The sequence below is a fragment of the Arabidopsis lyrata genome, assembly GCF_000004255.2.
Source record: "Arabidopsis lyrata subsp. lyrata unplaced genomic scaffold ARALYscaffold_4, whole genome shotgun sequence".
Taxonomy (NCBI): domain Eukaryota; kingdom Viridiplantae; phylum Streptophyta; class Magnoliopsida; order Brassicales; family Brassicaceae; genus Arabidopsis; species Arabidopsis lyrata.
In genome coordinates this window covers 23082110-23107087 of record NW_003302552.1, presented here as the reverse complement: position 1 = coordinate 23107087, position 24978 = coordinate 23082110, and the positions used below count along the sequence as shown (strand labels likewise).

The following is a 24978-nucleotide window of genomic DNA, read 5'->3' as shown; positions in this document are numbered from 1 at the left end:
TAATCATTTGTGATAATGCTATTGTATTTGAAATTAACAAATATATGTATTATGATCAATGTAGATTTGTGTACATGTCATGTGAAGAGTATATATCGTAGATAACAACCCTAATTAACGTAATACAAAATTCGGAACGAAAACATAAGCATAGATTGAATGTAGCTTGTCCATTATCGAATTTTGGGTAAATACGTTGGCAGTGCCTATCTTTTGTTTTGTGTGATATTTTTTTTTTGACCAAAAAAAGAAAAATGGTTTATCTTCGATGTTTGATATGTTTAGCTTGATGATAGTTGATACTTAAGAGACTTAGTGTTCTTTGATGGGAAACAATGTCTACTAACTTTTATTTTCCTTTTATATCTTCAAAACTATATTTTTTTCTTAAAGAGATTTTTTGGGTAATACATTTTAATTAATTTAGAAATCTATGTAAAATCATGCGTTATAAATCATTACTTCTGAAATTTTTATCATTATCATGCGTTATTTATTTAATAATTTCTAAATAAACTCCCCTAAATTTGGCAAGATAGGACAATGAGTTTGACTTCTGATCAACTAAAACGGTATTCCATATCCAAGTCAAAGCCTCTCTCTCGTGAGGGGAAAAATAAAAATAAAAAGAGTGTCTCTGAACGGCGACGTTTATTTGATAAGAAAGTATAACGCGTGAAGAAAATTCAGCAATGCCAAAGGAGTTGGACCGTTTGCGTAACTCAAGAAAATTTAAACCACTTTTGTAAAGTCAAGCATATTTATCATACCAAAAAAAAAAACGTCAAAGCATATTTAAGATAATTAGTATATTCTAATCAATCAATTTTCATTTTTTTGTATAATGTATTTAGTTAAGCAAAACCCACTAGTACTAGTTGTTCGAATTACGCGGATAAAGCATGTGCCTTCTTCATATTTAAGTCAAGTTTCGAGTTGTGTTTATGAATTATTTGACTTTCTATTCTGCCTTGCGTCCTTCTGTAGTAATAATCACTATTCACTGGCACACCACACACAAAAAAAAAAAAAGTACACGAAAGCACTTGTCCAACTAAAATGTGATAATTTGATATTTTGCATATTGGTTAATACATTAACGGAGGTAATTATATGTACTGTATAAACATTAAACACTATAATTAAGCAGCATAAATTTGTTCTGTTTAAGTGCTTTTGACGTAGTGGTTAGCTAATATATGTTTTTTATTTATTAAGGGACTGAGAGTGAGAGGAGAGCTTCAATATATTACCACAATTCCAAATTTAGAAGATATTATATTGCAATTTTTTATCTTTATCTATAGTGTGTAAGAAAGTTAAAAAATCACATGCATTAATAGATGATTCAGTAATTTTTGCATGTGTGATTTAAGCAATCAAAAAGCCACTAGATACATAAATATATTTTGATGGGCCAATAGGACCCATTTAGGGCATTAGAAACTGAAAAAAAAAAAAAAACATTATATTGTTAAATTTAGTAGCCGTTGGGGATAGACTTGTCGTGAGTTTCCTCGGGCGAGAAGACGAAAGGGCCAACGGTGAAAAGCTTCATCTTAAGCTTGTTTTCTAGGAGACGATAGTTTTGGAGAATGGCTCCGCTGATTCCACGGTTGATCTCGGTCGGGAAAGAACACGTGTCAGAAGGAGAAAGCTCAAGAAACGCCCTACACTCTTTGATCTTCATCACCTGCTTCTTATAATCCTTCACCTCCGACGAAGAAAGCGTAGCCAAGAAATAACCCTTCGCATCCGTCGCTTGGCTAAGCACCGTCACATCCTCCGCTTCGTAACCATATTCATCAGCTCTCTCACATGTCACTCTCGCCACTGCACCTGTCCACATATATCAAACAAAGACTTAGATGAGAACCTTAAACTCAGATCCTAGTTTACAATATTTATATACATGATGAGATTTACCTTGGAGAGGGGTAAGCTTAGATCCTTGTTTGCAGTAGATGAGACCTTGGACTCCAACCATCGAGGAAAGCAGTTCCCCGTCGGTGATTGTGGCTACTCCGGCGGCCAACAGAGACAAGAGAAGCATCATGTAGGGAATGAAGAAAATCGAACAAGTTTGGGCCATTTTTTGTTTGTTTTATTCTGTATATAAATGTATGATAGATAGATGTTTAAGTGTGTTTTTGTTGATGAATGATAGGTTGTACGATGAGAGTTATATAGGGTTGTAGCGATAAGGTTAATAAATCCAAAATTATATGAGAATAAGGGATCTAACTTGGGCGCACGTTTTAGCTCGTGATCCTAATCATTGCATCCAAAAGTGACTTTGATACATTAGAGGACGTGCAGCCACTTTTTTTTTTTTTTTTTTTTTGTTAAAGCGATCCTAGTTTTAGTTTCAATTTCGTTCGACGATAAAGCGAGTCTATCTCTTCTTTTTACCATCAAAATAAAATCGTTACATACCTTTTCCCTTTATTTACGTACTAACGGTAATCTTTGTACTTTATCTATTTGAGATTTGACATAAAAATACTAAATTAAAGCGTTTATTACCAGTTACCAGCACGTTGAAAGGAAAAACTCAAAAAATACTCATCACCATCACCGCATCACGGCTAGTCTGTAGACAACATATAAGACGAAAAAGGAAAGTCCCAGAATAATGTATTTGCAGTTGCACACGTTTTTCCACTCTCTAAATTTTTTTTTTTTTTTTTGATAAAAAACTCTCTAAGAATCTTTCTAATGGAACCGGTGATATATGGCCGTCATTAATATAGTTCTAATCTACGCAAAAAATGTTGCGGATCCAATTGGGATTAAAAAAAAACATCTTCAATAATTTATTAGATCTACCAAGTATTTATTTAAAGGAGGTTTTAAGGTAATCATAATGACTAATATACATATAAACCTCTTATTTTAGCGCTTTTAATGTCATTTTTCAATCAAACACCTATTGGATGAAAGATTTTTACCGAAATATAACGATTTTGTTATATCAATGTGCATTAATCATCGAAGTAACATCTTATATGTATTCTCTTTTCTTGTTGACAGCTTCTTCTTATCAGGAAACTAATGATGATTTCATTAATGGATTATTATTCATCAACATGGAAAGAGCATAGCCAAGAATAAAAAAATGATATCTGGACAAGTGACAGGAGCCGGTGGCGAAAAAAAAAAAGGCAAAAAAAAAAACGCGATAAGGTTCTCTCAAAAGAACGGAACAGTGTCGGCGTTCTCCCACCTTGTCCGGCGTCGGCCTCGACGTCGGAGCGCCGCCTCCTCCTCTCCTTCAGGCCCTCCTCTCCTCATGAGGAACAAAGTCTCCTCCCAAAAGAAGAAGTCGCCTCCTGCGGCCCCGTTGTCGTCTCCTCCGCTTCGCGAGTTCCCTGCTTCCGCCGGTGCTCAACCCCCAATTCCGTCGCCGCAGTCTTCACTTCGCCATCCCAGCCTTCGATTCCACCGCCCCAGTCCTCAGATCTGTTGATTTCGGGACGATTTTCTTCGTCTGAAGCAAGCTCAGGGTCACCCGCGAAAGCTGTTGCTGCCTCTGTTCTTTCTTCAAAACCCAATGTCCTTGCCTCTCCCCGTGAGCAAAGTAAGGTCACCCCAAATCCGGCTAAAAGCGACCTAAAACCTTGCTGCACCGGAACCTCTGCGAATGCTGCGCCGCCAGCGGACCCAGTCTCCTCAGTCACCGCCAAAGCTCCTGACGCGCCGTGGCTTAGTTTGTTTAAGGGAACTTCTCGACCCTTAACCAAAAAAGGAACAGCCTTTACCCTTCCTTCGGGGGAAGCCTGTGTGAAGATTCCCATCTCTGTTATTGAAAAAAATCAGAAATCTTGGGATTGTTTCATTTTAGGTCAATTCTACTCAGAACCGCCGGCTCAAGGCACTGTTCACGCGATTGTTAATGGTATTTGGAGTCGTTTTCACAGGGACATCTCGGTTACCAAGATGGAGGGTAATGCGTTTCTGTTTCGGGTTCCAAATTCTTCGACCCGGAATCGGATCCTCACTCAAGGTCTCTGGCAGATTGAAGGCCAAACTATGTTTGTCGCGAAATGGAAGCCAGGATCCATTCCGCAGAAGCCTGAGCTCTCTTCAGCCCCTGTGTGGCTAGAACTGAGGAACGTCCCACTTCAATTCTTCAATGAGGATGGGTTTGAATTTATTGCAGGATTAGTTGGCGAACCTAAAGGGCTTCATCCATCAACTGCAAACATGACAAACTTAGAAGTGGCTAAAGTTTTCACTCTTATAGACCCAAGGAAGCCGCTGCCGGAGGCTGTCAATGTCCAGTTCCCTTCGGGAGAAATAAGTCGTGTTCTTGTGTCTAGCCCATGGATGCCGCCTATTTGCTCGTTCTGTAAGGAAGTGGGTCATAATTTGAAGCGCTGCAAATTAGCCCCTGTCTCTTGTTCAGCTTGTAAATCTACTTGTCACTCAGCTGCTGCGTGTCCGCGTGCCAAAGCTAAACCCAAAAAGAAAGTTCCTAGGTCGAAGAAGTTAGTAACTCCACCTGAGCTTTTGCTAAATCTTCCCGTAACCTCTGTTCTCCTTGCTCCTAGTGCAAAAGGTAAAGAGATCGTGATTGGCTCGGTCTTGCCATCTCCTAAACCGGCTCTTGCCTGTAATGTTGCGAGCTCTTCAGAGTGGATTCAAGTTAAGCCTAAATCTGTTTCGAAGAAAGGTATTAGCATTCCTGCCTCTTCCCCAACTCCTGTTCAAGAAGGTACTATTTGCATTGACATTGGGCTCGACAAGATTCAGGCTGATCAAGATCTTTTGGAAGCAAAGAGTCTTGAATCTGATTCTTCAGATGTTTTGTCTTCAGAGGACGGTGTCGATCCGGAAATTGATGAATCTCAGTTCTTAAAAATGTTCTCACAGAGACAACAAAGAGGTGCCAGGGGCAAGGGCCCCAAACATATCTGATTAATGTATAAAGACATTTTTTGCTGGAATGTGCGAGGTTTTAATAAGTTAAGTCATCGGAGAGGTTTTAAGGATTGGTTCTTGCTTAACCGTCCTATTTTTGGGAGTCTCATTGAGACTCACGTGCAGCAGTGCAAACAGAAGAAGCTTTTATCTGCTATTTTGCCAGGCTGGTCTTTTGAAGACAATTATGCTTTCTCAGATTTGGGGAAAATCTGGATCATGTGGCACCCTAGTGTCAAGGTGTCCATCATCTCCAAATCTCTCCAGATGATGACTTGTGAGGTTCTCCTGCCGGACTCACAGTCTGAGATTGCTATATCTTTTGTGTACGCAGCAAACGAAGAGTCGGCTAGAAGAGAGCTATGGACTGAAATTGTTTCTATTGCCTCTAGTCCTCGTATGGTGGGGAAAGCCTGGTCTGTTCTTGGTGATTTTAATCAAGTCCTGAGCCCATCTGACAACTCTTCCTCCCTCAATCCAAATGTTGACCTGCCAATCAGGTTGTTTCGTGACTGTTTGTTGGAGGCAGACCTTTCTGATCTCAATTTTAGAGGCTGCTCATTCACTTGGTGGAATAAAAGAAGCGCTAACCCTCTGGCAAAGAAGTTAGACAGAATCTTGGTTAATGAGAATTGGTTGCAGTTGTTTCCTGCTTCTCTTGGGTTTTTTGGCGAACCAGATTTCTCTGACCACTCCTCTTGCAGCATCACTCTAAATCCGTTTGTGCAACGTCAAAGGAAAGCTTTCAGGTTCCAGAACTTCCTTCTACAAAATCCAAATTTTGTGCCTTTGGTTGCATATCATTGGTTTAGCTTTAATCTGGTGGGATCTGCTATGCTTCGCTTCTCGAAAAAACTAAAAATCTTGAAAAGGTACATCAGAGAGTTTAGCAAAGATAACTACTCCAACCTGGAGAAAAGAGTGAAAGAAGCTCACCTGATTGTTCTGCGACTCCAGCAGCAGCTCCTCTCAAACCCAACTCCTGCTCTTGTTCTTCTTGAAATGAAAGCAAATGAGAAGTGGCAGGTTCTCCTCCAGGCTGAAGAATCTTTTCTCTGCCAAAGATCGAGAATTACCTGGCTTAGAGAGGGTGACTTGAATACTGCTTATTTTCATCGCATCACTTCTGCTAGACTCGCAATGAATCACATTCATTTCCTTGTTGATAACTCTGGCGGCAGGATTGAATCTCAGCAACTGATCCAGGAGCATTGTGTCAGCTACTATAAATCTCTTCTTGGAGGACCCAAAGAATCTCCTCAATTTGATCCTGCACATCTCTCTAGCTTGCTAGAGTTCAGATGCTCTCCTGCCCACCAAGCTGCTTTGGATTCTGTCTTTTCTCCTGAAGAGATTCGCCAAGCTGTCTTCTCTCTTCCTCGGAACAAAACTTCTGGCCCTGATGGCTACTCAGCTGAGTTCTTCAAGAGTTGTTGGCACATTGTTGGCCCTGAATTGGTTGAGGCTGTTTCAGAATTTTTCAGGTCTGGTCAGTTGCTGAAGCAATGGAATGCAACTACAATCATTCTTATCCCAAAAATCACAAATGCTTCCTCAACATCTGATTTCAGGCCAATCTCTCTATGCAATACAGTGTACAAGGTGATTTCAAAGTTGTTGGCGGGTAGGCTGCAATCTCTCCTTCCCTCTGTTATCTCCAATGCTCAGTCTGCTTTCCTCCCAGGTAGACTACTTGCTGAAAACGTCTTGTTGGCCACAGAACTGGTCAATGGGTATAGTAGAAAGAATATTGGCCCAAGAGGCATGCTGAAAGTTGACCTCCGGAAGGCTTTTGATTCGATGAAATGGGAATTCATCACTGCCATCTTGAAAGCCATGCACTTCCCGGACAGATTCATAAACTGGATCTCTCAATGCATCTCAACTCCTCAATTCTCGGTTTCTGTTAATGGGGTCACCTCAGGTTATTTTCAAAGCTCTCGTGGGTTAAGGCAGGGAGATCCAATCTCTCCCTACCTGTTCGTTTTGGCAATGGAGGTCTTCAGCAAACTTATGAGCTCTAGTTTCGCGGCTGGCTTCATTAATCATCACCCTCAAACAAAAGAACTTGATATAACTCATTTGATGTTTGCGGACGATGTAATGGTTTTCTTTGATGGTTCTTCTTCATCTCTGACAGGTATCTCTGACGCTATGGACATCTTTGCAAGTTGGTCTGGTTTGAAAATGAACTGTGAGAAAACTCAGATCTTTACTGCTGGCTTAGACCCTGGTGAATCCTTAGCAATCTCTAGCTTCGGATTTCCCATTGGTTCTATGCCCATCAGATATTTAGGTTTGCCTCTAATGAGTAGGAAACTAAGAATTTCAGAATACTCTCCACTCATTGAAAAACTGAGAAAGCGTTTTCAAAGTTGGGCTACCTCTTCTCTGTCTTACGCTGGAAGGCTGCAACTGATTAAGTCAGTGATCTATGGTCTAATTAATTTCTGGACTTCTACCTTTGTCCTCCCAAAAGCTTGCATAAAATTGATGGAATCTCTGTGCGCCAGGTTTCTCTGGTCTGGTTCCGTTGATATTTCAAAAGGGTTTAAGGTTTCTTGGGCCAATATTTGTTATCCAAAGACTGAAGGTGGTCTTGGTTTGCGTCGGCTGGGAATTTGGAACTCTACTCTATGTTTGAAGCTTGTGTGGTTGCTATTCTCTGGGAGTGGATCTCTTTGGGTGGCATGGCATCACCATCACCACATAAAAGGCAAGAGTTTCTGGTCTCTTAAACCCTCTACTAAGGACTCTTGGAACTGGAGATCATTGTTAAACTTAAGGCCCTTAGCTGAAAGGTTTGTTCAGTGTAAATTGGGTAATGGTCGGCTTGCTAGTTTTTGGTTTGATTCGTGGTGTCCCCTTGGCCCTCTAATCAAATCCTTTGGTGTTGATGGCCCAAGACTCTTGCGACTACCAATCCATTGCTCTGTCGCTGATGCATGGGATGACAATGGCTGGATTCTTCCACCATCAAGATCGCTTCGCGCCTTACCTCTCATCGATCTTCTTAATTCTGTTACTCCGGTCTTCAGCTCTCTTGAGGAAGATAGCTACTTTTGGGTTATCCAAGGTATTAAATTCAATCGTTTCCCCACTGCTATCACTTGGGAATCTACCAGGCCGAGGACCACAACTAAGGATTGGGCTACTTCAGTTTGGTTTAAAGGCGCCACTCCGAAACATGCTTTTACCATGTGGACTGCGCAGCTACAGCGACTGCCAACAAGGGCCCGTCTCGCTTCCTGGGGCCTTCCTATACCCTCGACCTGCTGTCTTTGTTCCATACATGAGGAGACTCACGAGCATCTCCTGCTGCGTTGTGCTTTTAGTGAGCAGGTTTGGCACCTAATACAGTTGAGACTTTACTTACCTCCCTGTCTTTTCTACACTTGGCCCTCGCTGATTTCCTGGACTAAAATGAGTACCAGTTCGTCTCCCTCTATTCTCCGGAAGCTTGCGAGTCATGCTGCTGTGTACCACCTTTGGAAGCAAAGAAACAATGCTCTCCACAACCAAATCTATATCAGCCCAGATGCACTCTTTATCCTCATCGACAAGGAGCTGCGCAACACCATCTCTGCCAGACGGAACCGGAAGCATTTCAGGAACCTAATGGCTCTTTGGATCCGATAATTTGTTGATTGACACCCAACATCTCTTTGTAACCCTTGTTTTTTAAAACTTTTTTTGGCAAGGCTACAATCTCTAGGTTGACTTTTTGTAAAACCTCAAACTTCATTTATATGATATTCACATTCCTATCAAAAAAAAAAAATAAAAAAAAAAAAAAGAATAAAAAAATGAAAATAAACATATATAAACCGCGATCTAATGATTGATTGTGATCCCCTAGTAAACGGGTTTGGGAGCCACGGGGCTAGAAAAATAGAAAGGTTCAAGGGTGTAGAGGGTCAAGTTGTCGTGGCTAAGGAACTTGGAGTTTTCGGGAGAGAGTGGAGCTCCTGTGACACCTTTGTTGACATTGGTCGGAGTCTTACACGTGTAGACCGGAGAGCTCTCGAGCTTCACTTTGCAGCTACTGATGTTCTTCACCTTGTGGGAGAGTCCGTACGTGATGAAGTAGAAGTATCCCTTCAAGTCCGTTGGGTAGCTAGAGATTGTAACCTTAGCCACTAGCTTTCCGTGTGAGTCCACCATAGGACACACAACCTTAACCTTGGCCCCTGTCAAGTACATTACCGGTTTGGCTCAGTCGTAGACAAACATTTTTTGTTTTTGGTAACATGTCATGGAATGTAACACATAAAATCGAAAATGTAGTTGCACCTTGGATGGGGTAGGTTTTGTAGCCATATTTGCACAAGATGAAACCTTCAATGGCCATGTAAGTGGTAGTTGGTTTGGGAACGTAAGGTTGTGGTGGAGGGTACATAATTGGTGGTGGGCCTGGTGGCGCATAGTAATCGGCAGTGGCCACAACCACCACCATCGTGAGGAGGAGGAGATTAGCGGCGGTGCATGTGGATGCCATTGTTAATAGCTTGTGCTCTTTCGTATTGTTTGGTTGTTTAAAGTATGATCTCAAGACATGGCCTCCATATATATGTAGAACACAATGTCGACAGAAAATATCTTAAGATAATAGGACAAGTGTCAACTAGATGTTGGATGGAAGAGACATAATTGGGTGCACGTTTAAATGTATATTTCACCACCAAAATCTAATAATATTAATCGAGAAATGTTTTAATAATTATTACTCATCACATACACCACAAAGGATCCGAATTGAAACGGAGGGAATGTTTTTGTGGTTAATTCTTTAATTAGGTAAGTAAGTATTTATATGCAAGCATGATTAGATAAATGAATTTAGAATCATCATTTGATAGGAATTATGCCATGTAATAATATCTCGATGACTCGATGTAGGAGTAGAAGTAATTGTTTTCTAGTAATATCGGTAGTCGGTACCTTAAATTTAGAAAGCGTTTTGGTTCAAATGACGACTGCATATTCTATGATTAATTATAAGCGAAATTCGGATAGAATCAACATATTATTAGTATTTGTTAATGGTAGTTGCAAAAGGTTATAGAGCACAGTAAATAAATTAGAGGATATGTATAAAAAAAGTAGTTAAAGTTTCTAGAAGAACTTGGTCGTCAAGCAAAAACTGCAACAACTCTGACGAATACGTTGTCTGTATAAAACCCAACCCAAATTCTCTCTCTCTTTTAGGACTCAGTACAAAACAAAAACGTCTTGTTCTAGTTTGGAGTTGGAAGCATTTAAAAAAAATGTGTGGGGGAGCTATCATTTCTGATTTCATCTGGGCGAATTCTTCGTTGGCTGAGTCAGAGCCGAGTCAAGTCGGCTCTGTTAGCAGCAGCAAGAAGCGTAAACCCGTCTCAGGTACAACACTTTGGTTTCGAGTTTTGTTTATAAAAAAAAAAACTGAATATGCGTTTCTGATTGGGGAATATCGTCGAACAGTTGATGGGCAAAGAGATGGGAAGCGAGAGAGGAAGAATCTGTACAGAGGGATAAGGCAGAGGCCATGGGGCAAATGGGCAGCGGAGATTCGTGACCCGAGGAAAGGTGTACGTGTCTGGCTTGGCACATTCAAAACCGCCGACGAAGCTGCTCGAGCCTACGACGTTGCAGCCATCAGAATCCGTGGCCGGAAAGCCAAACTGAATTTCCCAAACACTCAAGTAGAAGAAGCCGATACAAAACCAGGGAATCAAAATGAGCTGGTCTCAGGAAACCAAGTAGAGAGCTTGTCGGAGGACCTGATGGCGTTGGAGGATTATATGAGATGCTATCAGATTCCGTTTGCCGACGACCAATCGGCGACTGATCTTGGAAATTTATGGAGCTATCAAGACTCCAACTAAATCTCTTATTTCCTGGTTTACTTCCTTTCAATTTACCGGCCGGTTTGCTCACCTTCCTTTTTTCCTCGTTAATACGCTAATCTACTTGTTTTCTATTTAACGATCAACTCTTATTTGTTTCCATCAATATTCCAGAGTAAAGCTTCAACAGTTCTAGTGCTTTATATATATAGTTTTGCAAGAACAAACACACTAAATACCGTCGTTTATAGTGTTCACCCTTTTTTTTTTTTTTGGGTTTACATAAGATGAAAGTTGTAGGTAGTAGTAGTGTATGTACCTTCATTTGAACATATTGAATGGTATTATACTTTTTTTCTTCTTTTTTTCACTGAATGATTCAATATATTGATAGCTTAAAAGAGCAAGATTTACAATCATACCCAAAAAAGAGGGATCCAAGACAATTACCCTCAGAGAAGAGAATACAAAAAGCTCAAAAGAGCAAGATTTAAATGAATGATATTATACATTCAAACAGATATGGTATTATACAAACAATTCATATTTAAGTTTAAGATTCTCGTTTTGTTTTCAACACCTAAGAGTATCAGCAACAGTCGTACCTAGCAAGTCTCTAACTATTAAAATATAGGGAAAATAGAAAAAGGAGAAGAGAGTGATAGAGGCGTTTCTTGTTTTAGGTACTCATAAAAATTTTTTTTTTACACATGTCCTTTTACAATTAGTCTAGTTAAAATACTTTTTAATAAATTATTAATATAATGTGTGTTCACACATAAAATTGTGTTCGGAAAAGAGAAACTCAAATTAAGAGACGGAACGTTGGGTTTGCTCTAAGTTTTTTTCACTTAAAAAACAAGAAAAATATTCAATAATTAATATTTAAAATGTAAAGTATGGAGAGAAAATAATTCAAAATAAAATAAAATGTAATTATGGAGTTGTGGCGGCGGCGGAGCGGAATCTGTTGGCTTGACGCCGCACATGGTTTCATCGTCAAAAGGTGTGTTCTTTTCAACACCTTTACGCCACGTCATAAGCCTCGTTCAATTTGAGGTCTAACAAAAGCCCAGTAAAGCCAATCCAATTTTAATCGGCCCAAAGAGTCATAAATCCTAGCCGTAAAAAGCTCGTATTGTGAGCCCAGCGAGGAGAGAGAGACAGACAAAGACATTCTTCTCGCTGAGTTTACTCTTATTCAACACAAAAAAATTGATACATAAAGAAGATGATAGCTTGGCCTTACGATGTTGCCCTCCCAAGAAAATTTGAATTATATAGTTTGTCGGATTTGCTCATTTTTATTATAACCTAAATAAAGCTGGTAATTGAAGAAGCTTTGGCTCCAAAAAGAACTATCAATCGGAGGGACCAATCATCTTCTCAGGAACAACAAGAGTATCAAACTCTTCCGCAGTAAGAACGCCTAGCTTCAGAGCCGCGTCCTGTAGGATAAATTAAAACTCGAGGTTTAACAAACAAGAACCTGTTTACACAATAAATTTTTGAAATCTTCGTTGAAGAAGGTTCAAAATCCAATATAGAGAGAGCACAGCAGAGATATAATTGCTATCAAACTGCTCATGCAGGTATGAACGTCTTTCTCTTGTTGCCAATCAATTTCAATTCTTTCGTGACAAAGCATGAGAAAGGGTTTGTTTATTACCTTCAATGTACATCCTTCTTTGTGAGCTTTCTTGGCAACTGCTGCAGCATTGTCATAGCCGATTTTCTGGTAGAGGAGATAAGAATTCGAAAACTCAGCAACGAGGTAAATTCATTTGTAATTTTAAAGGGAAAATGGATGACGTAAAGGCGGAGTTCAATATCTGGAGACTTACCGGATTCAATGATGTCACGAGCATAAGAGACTACAGAGAAATACATAGAACAAATAATCAGTTCCCAGAAATCATTTTCACTCCATGGACAATTTTTACACCAACAAACGAGAATAAGCCTACCTCGTGCAATAGCTTTGAGATCCTTTCTCTGTTGGCCTCAATGCCCCTCACACAGTTTTTCTCGAACGAAGCTGAAGCATCTGCTATTAATCTGACGGACTGTCAAAGAGGCGAGATCAAATGGTTAAGACTGTTATATTTTATATAAAATCAAAGAAACAGAAGTACAACGAAAATGATTGACATACATGCAAAAGAGCGCTTGCGATCACCGGCTTGAATACATTCAATTCGAAATGACCATTTGACCCACCAACTGTCACAGCTACATGGTTTCCCATAACCTGCAACCCAAACAGTCAGGAACAATACAACCTTAGCATTTAGATTCATAGGTCAGTACTAAGAATGTGTATCAACATGGGACTTACCTGAGCACAAACCATAGTCAAGGCCTCACACTGTGTAGGATTTACCTTCCCCTGAGAAAGAGATAAAAATTCATTTGAATCAAAACTCATGAAAAGGAGAAAGTATGGGAAAAGGAAAAGGACAGAAGAGCAAAGGAAGATTGCATTCATACAGGCATGATACTGCTTCCTGGCTCATTTTCAGGTAGAACAAGTTCACCAAGACCACATCTTGGGCCACTATATAAAGACATGTTAAACCATAAGAACATAGTGCATTTTGAAGAAAGAAAAAAAATAATCCCTAAAGATTAGATAGATACCTTCCAAGAAAACGTATATCATTGGCGATTTTCATTAGCGATGCGGCGATTGTGTTAAGTGACCCACTGGTTTCAACACAAGCATCGTGTGCAGCCTGAAAAAAGCAGAATAATTTAACAACTGATTTCACCGTTCAGAAACATCTTGTCTGGTTGGCACCAGAGACAGAGCTGGGAATGTGTTTCGTGTCAATAAATAATAGAGGAAGGTTGAAGGCTACCAGAGCTTCAAACTTGTTTTCTGCGGTGACAAATGGCAAGTTTGTTTCTTCAGCTACTGCAGCAGCTATCTTTACATCAAATCTGTACAGATATTACTAGTGTTACTAACAGTGGACTAAGCCCACTAGTAAAACATTAAATTTAGGAGATGAACTTGGGATGGAATTATGGAAATAAAATTAGAAATGAGATATACCCTTTCTTAGTGTTTAATCCTGTCCCAACCGCAGTTCCACCTTGTGCAAGCTGGCCAAACATTTCCAGCAAGTTAGAGCTCAGTATAAACTGGAGAAGTACAGGAAATCAGATCCCCCAAAGATAATCTTTTCCCAAACCTGATAGAGGCGAGGAAGAGTGCAGGTGACTCTATTTAGTCCATACTTAACCTGCAGGTGAGTTCCAGATTGTATGTGATTTTCAACTTTGTTAAACAAAACACGGTTTTCTGAACAAACCACTTACCTGAGTAGCATAGCCACCAAATTCTTGTCCTAGTGTCAAAGGTGTAGCATCTTGGGTGTGAGTTCTTCCAATTTTCACAATATCTTTGAACTCGAAGGACTGCCAGAAACAAGGTAAGTTTGGAAAAAATTAGAACGCAGAGCAGATAGACCATAAAGCCCAAGTGCAAATGCAACAGGAATGTGAAGAGGTCTAGAAAAGCAGGATTATATAACAAAGTGTCAGGGTCAGAAGATGTTCCTTAAACGCAACATTGCAACATCTACAAAGCAACTCCCACATACAAATAGTACCACACTGAACTAAGATCAGAAGTGATCCATGATACTATTGAGGTCAGAGCAAGTTTTATTTTAAAAGAGTCTTGTGTTGCAATTTAGCGACTAGATCAAGTGTGTCACTTGAGAAGGAGCAAAAAAAAAGTCAGACCTTAGATTCCAAAGTGCTATGCAAAGTTTTTAAACTAGGGATGAGCCTCGAATTAATCTCGGTTGCAGCTGCAATGTGCATGACCTAGACAAAGCCAAAACAATAAGACCATCAATTAGAAGTTTACAGGGCAGCGAGCCAACATATAGGAAAGAAAAATTTTAAAAACTTTAAGCATGTAAAACTATTGGTAGTTGAAATGCAAAATTAAAGCTTACGGTTGGAAAAGTGTCGTTAGAAGATTGTGATCTATTGACATGGTCATTTGGGTGCACACATTTCTCACCACGTTTGCGACCAAGAATCTCAGCTGCTCTGTTAGCAATGACCTGTGAAGAGCAAAAAGCCTTGTCATGTAAGTAGCTATATACAATGAGATCCTCAACACAAGTCTCAAAAAACTGCAAAGAAATTACCTCATTAGCATTCATATTACTCTGAGTCCCACTACCAGTTTGCCAGACAACAAGGGGGAAATGATCATTGAGCTGTCCCTCAGCTACTTCCTGAGCAGCTTGCATAATAGCTTTCCCAATAGTTGGATCAAGACCATACTCCATGTTAACCTATAAAATTATATTAACTCGATTCATCACGAACCAAAAACGAGAAAGCAAAGGAGAGAATTCAGAGGCAACCGCAAAACCTAGAGCTAGAGTGTTACCTTGGCAGCGCATTTCTTCAAGACTCCAAAAGCGCGGACAATTGGTTCAGGCATTCGCTCGCGCTCACCACCGATTTCGAAGTTCTGCAGCGACCTCTGCGTCTGGGCTCCCCACAATCTGACACACAACAAACCAAACACGGTGAAACTTTTACCTCGGGAAGGAACTTATCAACGTTTCAGGTAAAGATCAGATCCCCAACTTATCGGAAGGAACTTGGATCGGCCCGAAGGTATCCCTCTCCTCCCTAAACGAGGTCGAATAAGATCTCAGCGAGGTGGCATAACGCAGCGCCGTCGCAGTTGTTCCGCCGGAGAGCCGCCGCGACGCGACGTAAATCGCCATGGATTCTTCTACCTGACTGTAAAACTGCAGTCAACAAAGAGGCGAGCGAAGAATCATCAAATTACGCATTTCTCAAACCAGAATAACAACACTACGAATCTGTAAGCGTAAACAGCAAAAACAAAAACCTTGGAAGACGAAGATGGAGAGTTGAGAGAAGACGACGGATCAAGTCGCAGAAGAGCACAGAGAGAGGGAGGAGATAGGGCAACACAAAGAAAAAAAAAAAAAAAACAAATTATAATATTAGAGAAACGATTCAACGAATCAATCAACTGGGTTGGTCGATATTTGAAAAGAATTTTTTTTTTTTTTTTGAATAACAATACAATGCTTTTTCCCAAATAACTTTCCATTATTTTACAACAGATTTTACATATTTCCAATAAAATATTTTTATATCCATTTTTTGTACTACTAAAGATAGCCAAAGTTGAAACTAAATTAGAAGCAATGCAACAAGTCTCTGATTTGAAACATATAGAAATATACTAAAAAAAAAACTCTCAAGCAAATAGTTTACATACAAATCTTTCATAGTTTTATGTTCAGCAGCTAGTGGAAGAATATACATAGAACAGAAAGTAAAACAAAACCCAAGAAAGAGAGCAACAAGAAGAAACTGTTGTTGCATTGTCTAGCTATTGTCTTTGTCTGTGTTATGTATGTAGAAACTCGCACAACCAAAAGAGAGAAGAAGAAACAATAAAAAACCAATGGAAGAAAAATAAACAAATCAAAACGAATTTAAAAGCCATGTGAGTGTGTATGTATGTATCCGTGTGAGTGACTGGCTTTCAATGTCTGGCGTTAGTAGCTTTCCGCTTCATATCAGTAGGACCTAACTGTTTCGTGCCACGAGGACCATTCCCTACCTTCTGTGAAGCTGAAGGGCGTGAAACAGTGTTGTTTGAGTTGTTCCTGCTTTTTTTGGAGACATTCAAAAGAAACTGTTAAAGATTCTATATTGTTGTTTCATATGGTTTTATACCAAGTAAAGGACACTTACCTGGATTGAGGACTTCTTATCGGTTTTGAGACGGGTTTCTTCGGTTTTGACTCAATATTGCTTCTTGTAGGTATCTTGGTGGATTGGTTAAATTGCCAGAGCAAATCTGGCTCAGATGAGTCACTTGTGGCTGCATCTAGATCGTCTGTGATGTTGTTGTTTCCCATGAAGATGTTGTAAGAATGTTCAGAGAATATTCTTGAAGTGTCTGAAGCCAAATCTCTCCTGTAAAAATCTTCCGGCAGAATACCAATCCCATTGTCTGTTGTGGCTCCTCCCCAAAGACTCTCCACTCTTCTCATCTCGTCTTGCCTGTTATTCACCATCACCTTATCAACCCACTCGCTGGACCCGAAACTTCGGTCATCCTCTCTGTAGGCTTGCCCTGGACTTGCTACTGGTGGCCAAGGTGGTGAGTTCACTGTAATCTCCTCCACTTCACAGCTCTCAGATTTCTTTGTCATGATGTTATTGTTATGAATCTGCAATCACTCAGAAAACAATGTCCAGTTTGAGACCTGATTTCAAATCATAGAGATGGTGCTTGAGAAGAGAAGAATCACCTCTACTTCACCAGTTTTGGCTTTGTGTTTCTCAGAGCCACCAGGAGTTGTCAAGATGTTGTTCTGCTGTGACTCTGCTTCTTTTCTCCCGAGTGCTGCTTTTAGAGTAGCAATCTATAAACAAAGCAAAGCCCATGTGTGTGAGACAATCAAATACTATCAACCAAGAAAGTAAAACTATCAGATTCAGATAAAGCAAAAAGAGAAAAAACCTGTTCTTTGAGTTCCTTAACATCTGAAGTATCATTGTTCACTCGTGCAGCACCGAGCTCAACCGTAGCTACTCTCTCTGCAAACTTCAAAGTGCTTATTGTTTCCCCAACTGCATCTGCCTCAGGACTAATGTGGACAAACATCAATGTCTTTGCTTGTCCTCCTGATATAACATATTTGCAATCCCAAGTTAAGAAAAAGGTGAGTAATTATTTAGCTGCAAATATTCGGGAATCTTTTACTAGTATCCTTTTACCAAGAGAGTCCTGAAGGAGTTGTGTGAGTTTGCTGTTTCTGTAAGGAACATGTGGGTTCTTGTGAGCTAGCGAAGCAATCACATCTCCTAAAGCAGAGAGAGATCTATTGATGTGCTGTGCTTCTTTTAGTCTGTCTCCAGTAACCTCGGATTTGTCTACCCTTTCACTGCCTGCTAGATCCACAAGATGCATACATCCTCGAAGAACAGCTCCTGAAGTCAAGTCTCTTCCTTGAACATGAACAGTCAAGCAGCTGCAAAAAAATTAGATTGAAAAATGTTATACTGAGTAAGACTAATTTGTTCTCACTGCTCTTGAAAATATTTTGCTTTTACCTATGAGAACGACTGCTTCGATCATTCAAGGCTGTTGATCCAACGGCTCGATTCTTATGCCCAGTTTTCATTAGATCAATAACATCAAATGTTGAAGAAACTGGAACAAGACTTGCATCCGGTACACTTAGACCCTTTTGAGAGCTATTCCTGATCTCTAACGTACCAAAAGTGTTAAGGAATATGAAACTGACACATGAAAATGATCTCCCTCTCTAATCAGAACATTAAGAAGTATAACAATTTATGAAAAAAGGATATCTTTTGTTGCTTCCATCAATAACCAAAAGGTCTCTGACTTGCTCATTGTAAATCTCAATCATCTGAACAGCAATATCGTAGCGAAATGTGTCTTTTCTTTGTTCTGCAAGAAGAAACAGATCACCAAGTGCTCTGTAATTAACTCCCTGGCTCTTCTCCGTTAGATCTCTTGGTCCACTCTAGAAAATTTACAAAAGTGGAAACATTATAATTTCTAGCTTCAAAGTGTTACAGTATTCAAAATTTATAGCGTCAACTATAATCTTACCATTGTGAATGTTTTTCCTGATCCAGTTTGACCATATGCAAATATGCAGACATTGTATCCATCAAGAACAGAACGGATCAATGGCTGCATATCAGAAAATACCTCTTCTACAAAGAGAAAGATAGATACTTCAGGTTAAATTCAATCACTGGAGAATAACAGCAAGGCATTTCAATTCCATTACCTTGAGTTGCAGATGGGCCAAAGACTTTGTTGAAAGTGAAGGATTTGAGTGATTTTCCATGTCTAGATGCAGTATTAATCCCTATGGTATCATCCTCCATGTTCCCAATTGTACTAGAAAAGCTGGATTGTCCAGGCAAAAATGGGCGCACCCGACAATAAACACGGATGCTACCCTTGAGGTCCTGCACTTGATTATAAAGTTTACGGTTTTCTTCAAGAACTCGGTGATAGCCAGAAGCAGCATGAGCAAGGCCATGAACGTGCATACCTGTAGACAGATATAGATCCATTAGTGTCAAATTCTTGGATATCCAAAAAACTATCTGAGAAAGTAAGAAGAAAGATCTAAGTACCAAGGGAAGAGAACTCTTCTTGAAATTTCTTCTGCATATATTGCATACCAGCCCTTGTTGTGTAGAGTGTCTGTCTTAGTCCCTATTAAACATAAAGAATAGCAGATACTCTCAGATTCTGTTCTATCCTAAACTCAAAGAAATTGCGAGAAGTTTGGAGCAATGTAGTGCTTACTTCTATATCTTCTTGTTGTTGGTTGAAGATTGTCAGTTGTTTAAATTGTCGATTTTTCATCTCTTCGTCAAGAATCTGACTTTTGTGATTGGTTTCATCTTTCTTTATTGCTTTGAAACTCTTCTCTTCCCTCTACAAAGGCACTTCATTAATCAGCAAAATCCCTTAAGTTATCTTTTACAGAAAATATTGAAGACTCTACCTCTCTTTCTCCAAGAGGTCTAAGAAATGATCTGTTGTTCTGTGACGAAGTTGATTCTCTTGGAGCTGCTCTAACCTTCACATGACAGAATTCATTAGATTAGAAGAATTTTGACACAAGTGAAGAAGATATTTTGTGAACTAACCAATGAACCAAGAGACAGAAGAAACTAGAGACTAACCAACTCATACTGATTTGTAACTCGATTTTCAAACTCTTCGACTACTTTGCTCAGCAGAGATTCAATCAGCTGTTAACCACAACATTAAGCACTTACATCAAGACACAAAGCCAGACGATTTAAAGTAATCATAAGAAACAGAAAAAGCTTTATATATAGCAGAGCAGCTAAGTGAACTAGTCTGAAACTTACTTTGGGCACATCCTCGGGCTTTTTATCTGATAGAACAGCGCGAACAAGTGTGCTCAAGGAACCGGGACTGGACTGCAAACATATGCACAAAGACACATAAACATCAGACATTCCACTTCAGAACACAAAACCAACCAGAGACAATTGAAGAGGCCAACCAGCTTGTTAGAATCATTCTCAGAGGGAGATTTCTCATTGTTGATAGAGGAGGTTCTGGATAAAGAGTTCATGAATGGCTCTGAGTTTTTTCTCAGAAATGAGGATTTCCCAAGTGCAGGAGGCTTTATGTTGCCACCAAATTTCCAAACTCCAATTCCACCACTTTGTTTCCATTCATCATAGGATTTGATTGCCAAAACACAATTCACAACTCGAGAAGCATTTCCTCCCTACAAAAAAAGAGAGATGCATATTCATGAGCAGCTCTTGAACATTCTCTGAGAAATCTCAAAAATCGTCAAATTCCTGCTACATACTTGCTCAAGATCAGATGCTTCAAATGTTGGAAACCCCATTTCCTGTATAGCAACAAGGAAGTTCCTAACGTTCTCAAAATACTGAAATGCTGATAACGGAGCTCCATCCGCAACAAGAACGGCATCACAAGGACTTTCCACAACCTGACGAGAGATCAAATTTCTCAAAACCTGCTGCTAAAACCATATCTCAAAAAAGGATTTAAGGAAAAAGGAAGATTATGGTTTCACCTTTGAAACGGCTCCAGGTTGAACCTTATTGAGAACTTTGCAAAGGATAATTCCACTTCTTAATCCAAGCCTAAGCCCTTCTTCTGTTGGCTCAGCAGGCAAATCCTTAGCTCCAACAACTCCAACCATCTTTCTCAGCCAATTAGCCGCCTCATATCTCCTCGATGCTACGCAAATGCAGATAAACCATAAGCTCTTTAATTCTCTACAATTTAACAAAACTATCCAAAGCTAAAAGCTAGTTAGTAGTCACACTAAGGAAGAAGAAAGCTGTTCAATTTCTACAACAAAATTTTAAACCCAGAACAACAATTTAAATCAGATCAAAGTTCAAACATTCTCTGTTAAATTAATCATCGATGCTCAAGTAGCAGCTTTACACAATTCACGAAAAGAAGAAGGCAACAAGAAAATGACTAGATACCAGCTTCTTCAGCTCGACGAGACACTAGATCATGATCTCTAAGCCCATTTCCATGTTGCTGCAACACATCCTCCATTACCGAAGCCACCGTGAAGCTTAATCCTCCATCCTCCGTCGCAGTAGCCGCCATGATCAACTCCGTAATAATAATCTCACAGCATCAAAAAACAAAACCCCAAAGTAGGAAACTTCACTGCGAATGACACTAGTCCGATCCAAAAAAGATCAGAGAGAGATAGAGAAAAAAAAGATAGAGATTTTTTTTGTTTTATTGTTTCCTCGTTAACAAGTTTGGAGTGATTTTTAAAAGGTAATGAGAGATTTAAAAGAAAATATAAAAAATTTGTGAACTCATAATCTCCATGAATGGTCTCACAAATACAAGGTTGTAAAGCTAACTGCTTTATACTCTGTCTTCTTCACTCTTCCTCCTTCTCTCTCTCTATTACTCCGAACCTCTAGCTTCGTTCTTTTTTCCCTCCCTAACCAAACCCAATTTTTTTTTCTCTTTTGACACGAGATCACGCGAGAATCTATTTCGGTTAGCCTCTACCGTTTGGATTTTATTAAAACCTTGCTATTTATATCTCTATTTAAGTTCGTTACCATTTATGATATTATTGTTGCTTAATTTGGATTATATCATCTTATCAATGATAATTGTTCCTTTTATTACTAGATGATACTACTACGATTTCATTATTACTAGTATCATTTTTAATTGAATCCAAGATCATTGCATACTTTTCTTAGAAGATGGTCAAATTAGTTTTGCCGTTTCAAGAAAATTTAGTGGGATCGTGTTTTGTTTGTATTATTAGTAACCATGGAAACTGTAGTGTGATAATTAATTCACACTCCAGATTGTATATTTTTCTATATAATTAATTCATTTGTGCTGAAAAAAAAATAATAATTCATTTGTATGTTCTATTAGTATTTTAAAACTTATTTGTAGGAATGGATCTCCAAATTTACATAAACATTTATTACTTTATTTTCTATTTTTTTTTTCATAGCTCGTGAAAAGATAATATAAGCTTCTTCTTTTTTAATGTAATGTTATTATAAAGATGAGATAACTGATGGATCGTTAAAACCGGCAACAAATCGATGTAGCTAGTAGAACCGTAGTTGTGAATTAGTTGATTCCATGCGTCTTTGCAATGCTTTAGAAGCAAAGAAAGAAAATTTATAAAAGTGATACTTTAGTATTGAGCGAAACAACAATTACTTACAATAAAAGCCTTTAACAATAAGAAAATTAATTACAATGATTTGTTATTTTTATAATGTTGTTATATAAAAGGAGAATGTTAGGCGAGACATTCCTTTCCAAATTAGTTGAGAAGTATTTACAATGACATTAGCAACTAACATTAAAAAAGTTACTGAAATTAGGTCCATTACCCAATTACTATTTTATTCTCGTTTTTTGCCTAATAAAACATCCGATCCATTTCATTATTTGGTAACTAACATTAAAAAAAAAAAAAAACACTAACATAGGATTCTTTCCCATCAAAATTATGTGATATAACGGTTGTTTAATTTATGACTTTGTATTTATCTATATATACATTTTTGGATCACAATTAGCAAATAAATCATGAAGTTGAGAAGTATTTACAATGACATGCCATTAGCATTAATTATTTAGATTTGTTTTATTTAAGTAAAGATTTTTATTTGAAATTTATTTCTCATATATTTAGCAAAAGTCTCTACAAAATCTTTCCTTATCTATTTAAGTAAAGATTTTGAAATCAAATATGTTCTCAACAATTTACCAAAAATCTATACACAATCTTTTTGAAAATTTCGACTTAGTTAACTTCTGATTTTTATCTGCAAAAAAAAAAATTAATTGTAACGAGTGATGTAAAAATCGGGAATGTTGATACTACAATTTCTTCTACTTCTTTTTTTTCATATAATGAAAATTATTTTTTAGGGATATTTTCTTAAAACCTCTAAACAAAACAAAGGGTTTCAAACGATAGCTTCTCTTTTGGCGGGTCTACCCGCAAACCCGTAACTCTCTACGGGCTTATCCGCATGAACCTGCGACCCGTAGTGCATAAAAATATTATTAAAAAAATAACAAATGATGTTTAATTTTACGGGACGGAGTTATATGGTGCAACGGGTTTGGATCAATATTAATATTAAACAATATACTATGGATGAAATCCTAGAATTAAAAATCAAAATTTAATTATAAAATCAGAAACACTAAACAAAATAACAATATTAACAAAACAAATACAACTTAAAATTTTGCAAAATAATTTTTTAGTTATAAAAAAATCGACTAGCGGTGTACCGCGGGGTAAAATCTAGATTTGGAAGTTTAAGGAAGAAAAATATTTTTTAAAAATAATAGCTCCGCGGTGTACCGCAAGAAAAATCTTTCTCCTAAACTGAGGCAAGAAGAAGAAAAAAGTCAAATGTCGTTTAAGTGTATATATAGATATACCATTTAAACCTAAAACACAATTAATATACTCAAAACTATTAATATAGATATATGGATGATACATTTATAAAATAGGTCGAAATATTATATTATACTCTCTATTAATAAACAAAACTAATTATATTTAGATTTTTTTAAAAAAAATTATAGCCCCGCGGTGTACCGCGGGTTCAAATCTAGTTACGTAATATTCTCGTTAAAATATAATCATCTTCAGACTTGACTTTAGATCATTAAAAAGTAACTCGAGTAATATTAAAAGAATTAATCATGTAATTAATATTGATCAGTTTTCTCATAACATAACTGGCGCACTTAGGGACATGGAGTTATATATATAATCACGGTTTTGAATTCCATGTTGATCGATAATAAACAATGTATATGGGCAACGTGTCAACATCCTACGGTGTCAAATGAGATCACCATACCACCAAACATTGACGGCGATATTTTCTAAGATTATATATGTACATATCATAATTAATAATAATAATTTCAACTTTAAGAAAACAATTGCTACATAAAGGAAAAATATGGTAAAGATAGAGAGACGAACCAAAGTGGGTTAGCTTCAACGTTCAAAAAATTCAAATCAGCGCCTCGGAGCCGGACCTTATCAGGTTCGGAATACCGAGCCTAGCCTGTAACCCCACGTAGAGCGTCTTTGACGAGGACCCACGTCTCACAAAGAAAATCGAATGTGGTTGGTGCTACGACCGACTGTCACCCAAGTCAATTACACGAACGAATCGCTAACTGCCACGTGGCTTCGGTTACATTTTCTTTTTTTACGAACAAGAGAAAAGACCACTCGCCTACGTTGGCGCGTGTCTTACCCACGCTTCCTTCACGCCTAACCAAACCAAACAAAATAAGCATAAAGATTGTTTTTCTTTCTCCAAATTGAAAATTTGAAATTTCAAAATGTAACCATATCAGAGGAGCCGGCTAATGTAAAACATAATAATTAATTTGGTGATGAAATAGTAGAACCATTAATATATCATCATTATCTAACATTATAAATCACTGTAATTAATTACCTTTAGAAAAAACTTTTGATTAAACAAAATTGAGGAGAAAGAATAAAGATGAAAAACAGAGCATGTGGGATTCAATCATAGTTCCATGACAGTTTTTGATGTTTCAATACCTTTGCTTTTTTTTTCTAAGTGACTAAAGCATCTTTTATCCCCTAATTATCTACCTTTTATTCCATTGTTTTAAAGGGATTAGCACAAAAATAAAATGAGACCTAACCTGAAAATCTTATAATCAAATGTTAGATTATTATAGCTAGCTAGGACTAGGAGTTGCAATCTTTTGTTGTTGTATGAAATGGGAGTTGCAATTTTTAATAATACTATATGTTTGTTAAAAGGTTTGTTGCAAATTTGAAGTAAAAGCATTATGGTAAAACATAACGGCGTGCGTCAGCTAAATTTTACCCATCATCCTTAAGCTCTTGAACTGGAATCACGACATGGGAGATGATTAGTCATACTACTAATTAATGCATTAGCTAACTACTACTAGTATTGACTTTATTTACTGTAAAACATCCTTAAAAAAAAAAAAAGGAGTATTTGTATTAGAAATTAAACTCACCGCAGTGAGATCACATGTAATCCGATCCCACAAACATGATTGAAATCG

General features: G+C 38.1%; 5 protein-coding genes across 5 annotated transcripts; 1 reads left to right on the top strand and 4 right to left on the bottom strand.

Moving 5' to 3' along the window:
- Positions 1–1313: 1313 nt before the first annotated feature.
- On the bottom strand, positions 1314–2311 carry LOC9318189 (proline-rich protein 3). Its single transcript, XM_002880265.2, has 2 exons — positions 1927–2311; positions 1314–1839 (listed from the first exon to the last, which is right to left on the bottom strand). The coding sequence occupies exons 1-2, from the start codon at positions 2090–2092 to the stop codon at positions 1481–1483; spliced, it is 525 nt and encodes a 174-aa protein (XP_002880311.1). The 5' UTR covers positions 2093–2311; the 3' UTR covers positions 1314–1480.
- A 6409-nt stretch (positions 2312–8720) lies between these two features.
- On the bottom strand, positions 8721–9940 carry LOC9318188 (proline-rich protein 1). Its single transcript, XM_021028451.1, has 2 exons — positions 9217–9940; positions 8721–9113 (listed from the first exon to the last, which is right to left on the bottom strand). Exons 1-2 carry the CDS (start codon positions 9419–9421, stop codon positions 8779–8781), a joined length of 540 nt encoding a protein of 179 aa, XP_020884110.1. The 5' UTR covers positions 9422–9940; the 3' UTR covers positions 8721–8778.
- A 56-nt stretch (positions 9941–9996) lies between these two features.
- LOC9316377 (ethylene-responsive transcription factor ERF071) lies at positions 9997–11019 on the top strand. The gene is made up of 2 exons (XM_002882075.2): positions 9997–10305; positions 10387–11019. The coding sequence occupies exons 1-2, from the start codon at positions 10191–10193 to the stop codon at positions 10788–10790; spliced, it is 519 nt and encodes a 172-aa protein (XP_002882121.1). The 5' UTR covers positions 9997–10190; the 3' UTR covers positions 10791–11019.
- Positions 11020–11827: 808 nt separating this feature from the next.
- LOC9316376 (fumarate hydratase 1, mitochondrial) lies at positions 11828–15770 on the bottom strand. Its single transcript, XM_021028450.1, has 18 exons — positions 15643–15770; positions 15372–15538; positions 15169–15286; positions 14921–15070; positions 14723–14833; positions 14505–14588; positions 14076–14174; positions 13949–13999; positions 13810–13859; positions 13613–13694; positions 13392–13486; positions 13242–13308; positions 13090–13140; positions 12907–13002; positions 12719–12817; positions 12596–12625; positions 12421–12486; positions 11828–12199 (listed from the first exon to the last, which is right to left on the bottom strand). The coding sequence occupies exons 2-18, from the start codon at positions 15512–15514 to the stop codon at positions 12113–12115; spliced, it is 1479 nt and encodes a 492-aa protein (XP_020884109.1). The 5' UTR covers positions 15515–15538; positions 15643–15770; the 3' UTR covers positions 11828–12112.
- A 211-nt stretch (positions 15771–15981) lies between these two features.
- On the bottom strand, positions 15982–21308 carry LOC9316375 (kinesin-like protein KIN-14I). Its single transcript, XM_002880262.2, has 18 exons — positions 20841–21308; positions 20417–20583; positions 20186–20329; positions 19868–20098; positions 19710–19781; positions 19518–19586; positions 19337–19411; positions 19135–19266; positions 18960–19041; positions 18605–18874; positions 18421–18527; positions 18153–18331; positions 17892–18053; positions 17556–17809; positions 17299–17462; positions 17087–17200; positions 16524–17005; positions 15982–16435 (listed from the first exon to the last, which is right to left on the bottom strand). The coding sequence occupies exons 1-18, from the start codon at positions 20968–20970 to the stop codon at positions 16312–16314; spliced, it is 2958 nt and encodes a 985-aa protein (XP_002880308.1). The 5' UTR covers positions 20971–21308; the 3' UTR covers positions 15982–16311.
- Between the last annotated feature and the right edge of the window lie 3670 nt (positions 21309–24978).

Coding starts and splice junctions, on each gene's coding strand:
- LOC9318188 (XM_021028451.1), bottom strand. CDS start 9,421: ATGGCATCCACATGCACCGCCGCTAATCTCCTCCTCCTCACGATGGTG. Junction 9,114..9,216: donor CAAAACCTACCCCATCCAAG/GTGCAACTACAT, acceptor TGTACTTGACAG/GGGCCAAGGTTAAGGTTGTG.
- LOC9316377 (XM_002882075.2), top strand. CDS start 10,191: ATGTGTGGGGGAGCTATCATTTCTGATTTCATCTGGGCGAATTCTTCG. Junction 10,306..10,386: donor GAAGCGTAAACCCGTCTCAG/GTACAACACTTT, acceptor ATCGTCGAACAG/TTGATGGGCAAAGAGATGGG.
- LOC9316376 (XM_021028450.1), bottom strand. CDS start 15,514: ATGGCGATTTACGTCGCGTCGCGGCGGCTCTCCGGCGGAACAACTGCG. Junction 15,287..15,371: donor ATCCAAGTTCCTTCCGATAA/GTTGGGGATCTG, acceptor GTTGTGTGTCAG/ATTGTGGGGAGCCCAGACGC. Junction 13,487..13,612: donor AAAACAAGTTTGAAGCTCTG/GTAGCCTTCAAC, acceptor TGCTTTTTTCAG/GCTGCACACGATGCTTGTGT.
- LOC9318189 (XM_002880265.2), bottom strand. CDS start 2,092: ATGGCCCAAACTTGTTCGATTTTCTTCATTCCCTACATGATGCTTCTC. Junction 1,840..1,926: donor TAAGCTTACCCCTCTCCAAG/GTAAATCTCATC, acceptor ATATGTGGACAG/GTGCAGTGGCGAGAGTGACA.
- LOC9316375 (XM_002880262.2), bottom strand. CDS start 20,970: ATGGCGGCTACTGCGACGGAGGATGGAGGATTAAGCTTCACGGTGGCT. Junction 19,782..19,867: donor AGAATGATTCTAACAAGCTG/GTTGGCCTCTTC, acceptor ATATGTTTGCAG/TCCAGTCCCGGTTCCTTGAG. Junction 17,201..17,298: donor TTAAGGAACTCAAAGAACAG/GTTTTTTCTCTT, acceptor CTTTGTTTATAG/ATTGCTACTCTAAAAGCAGC.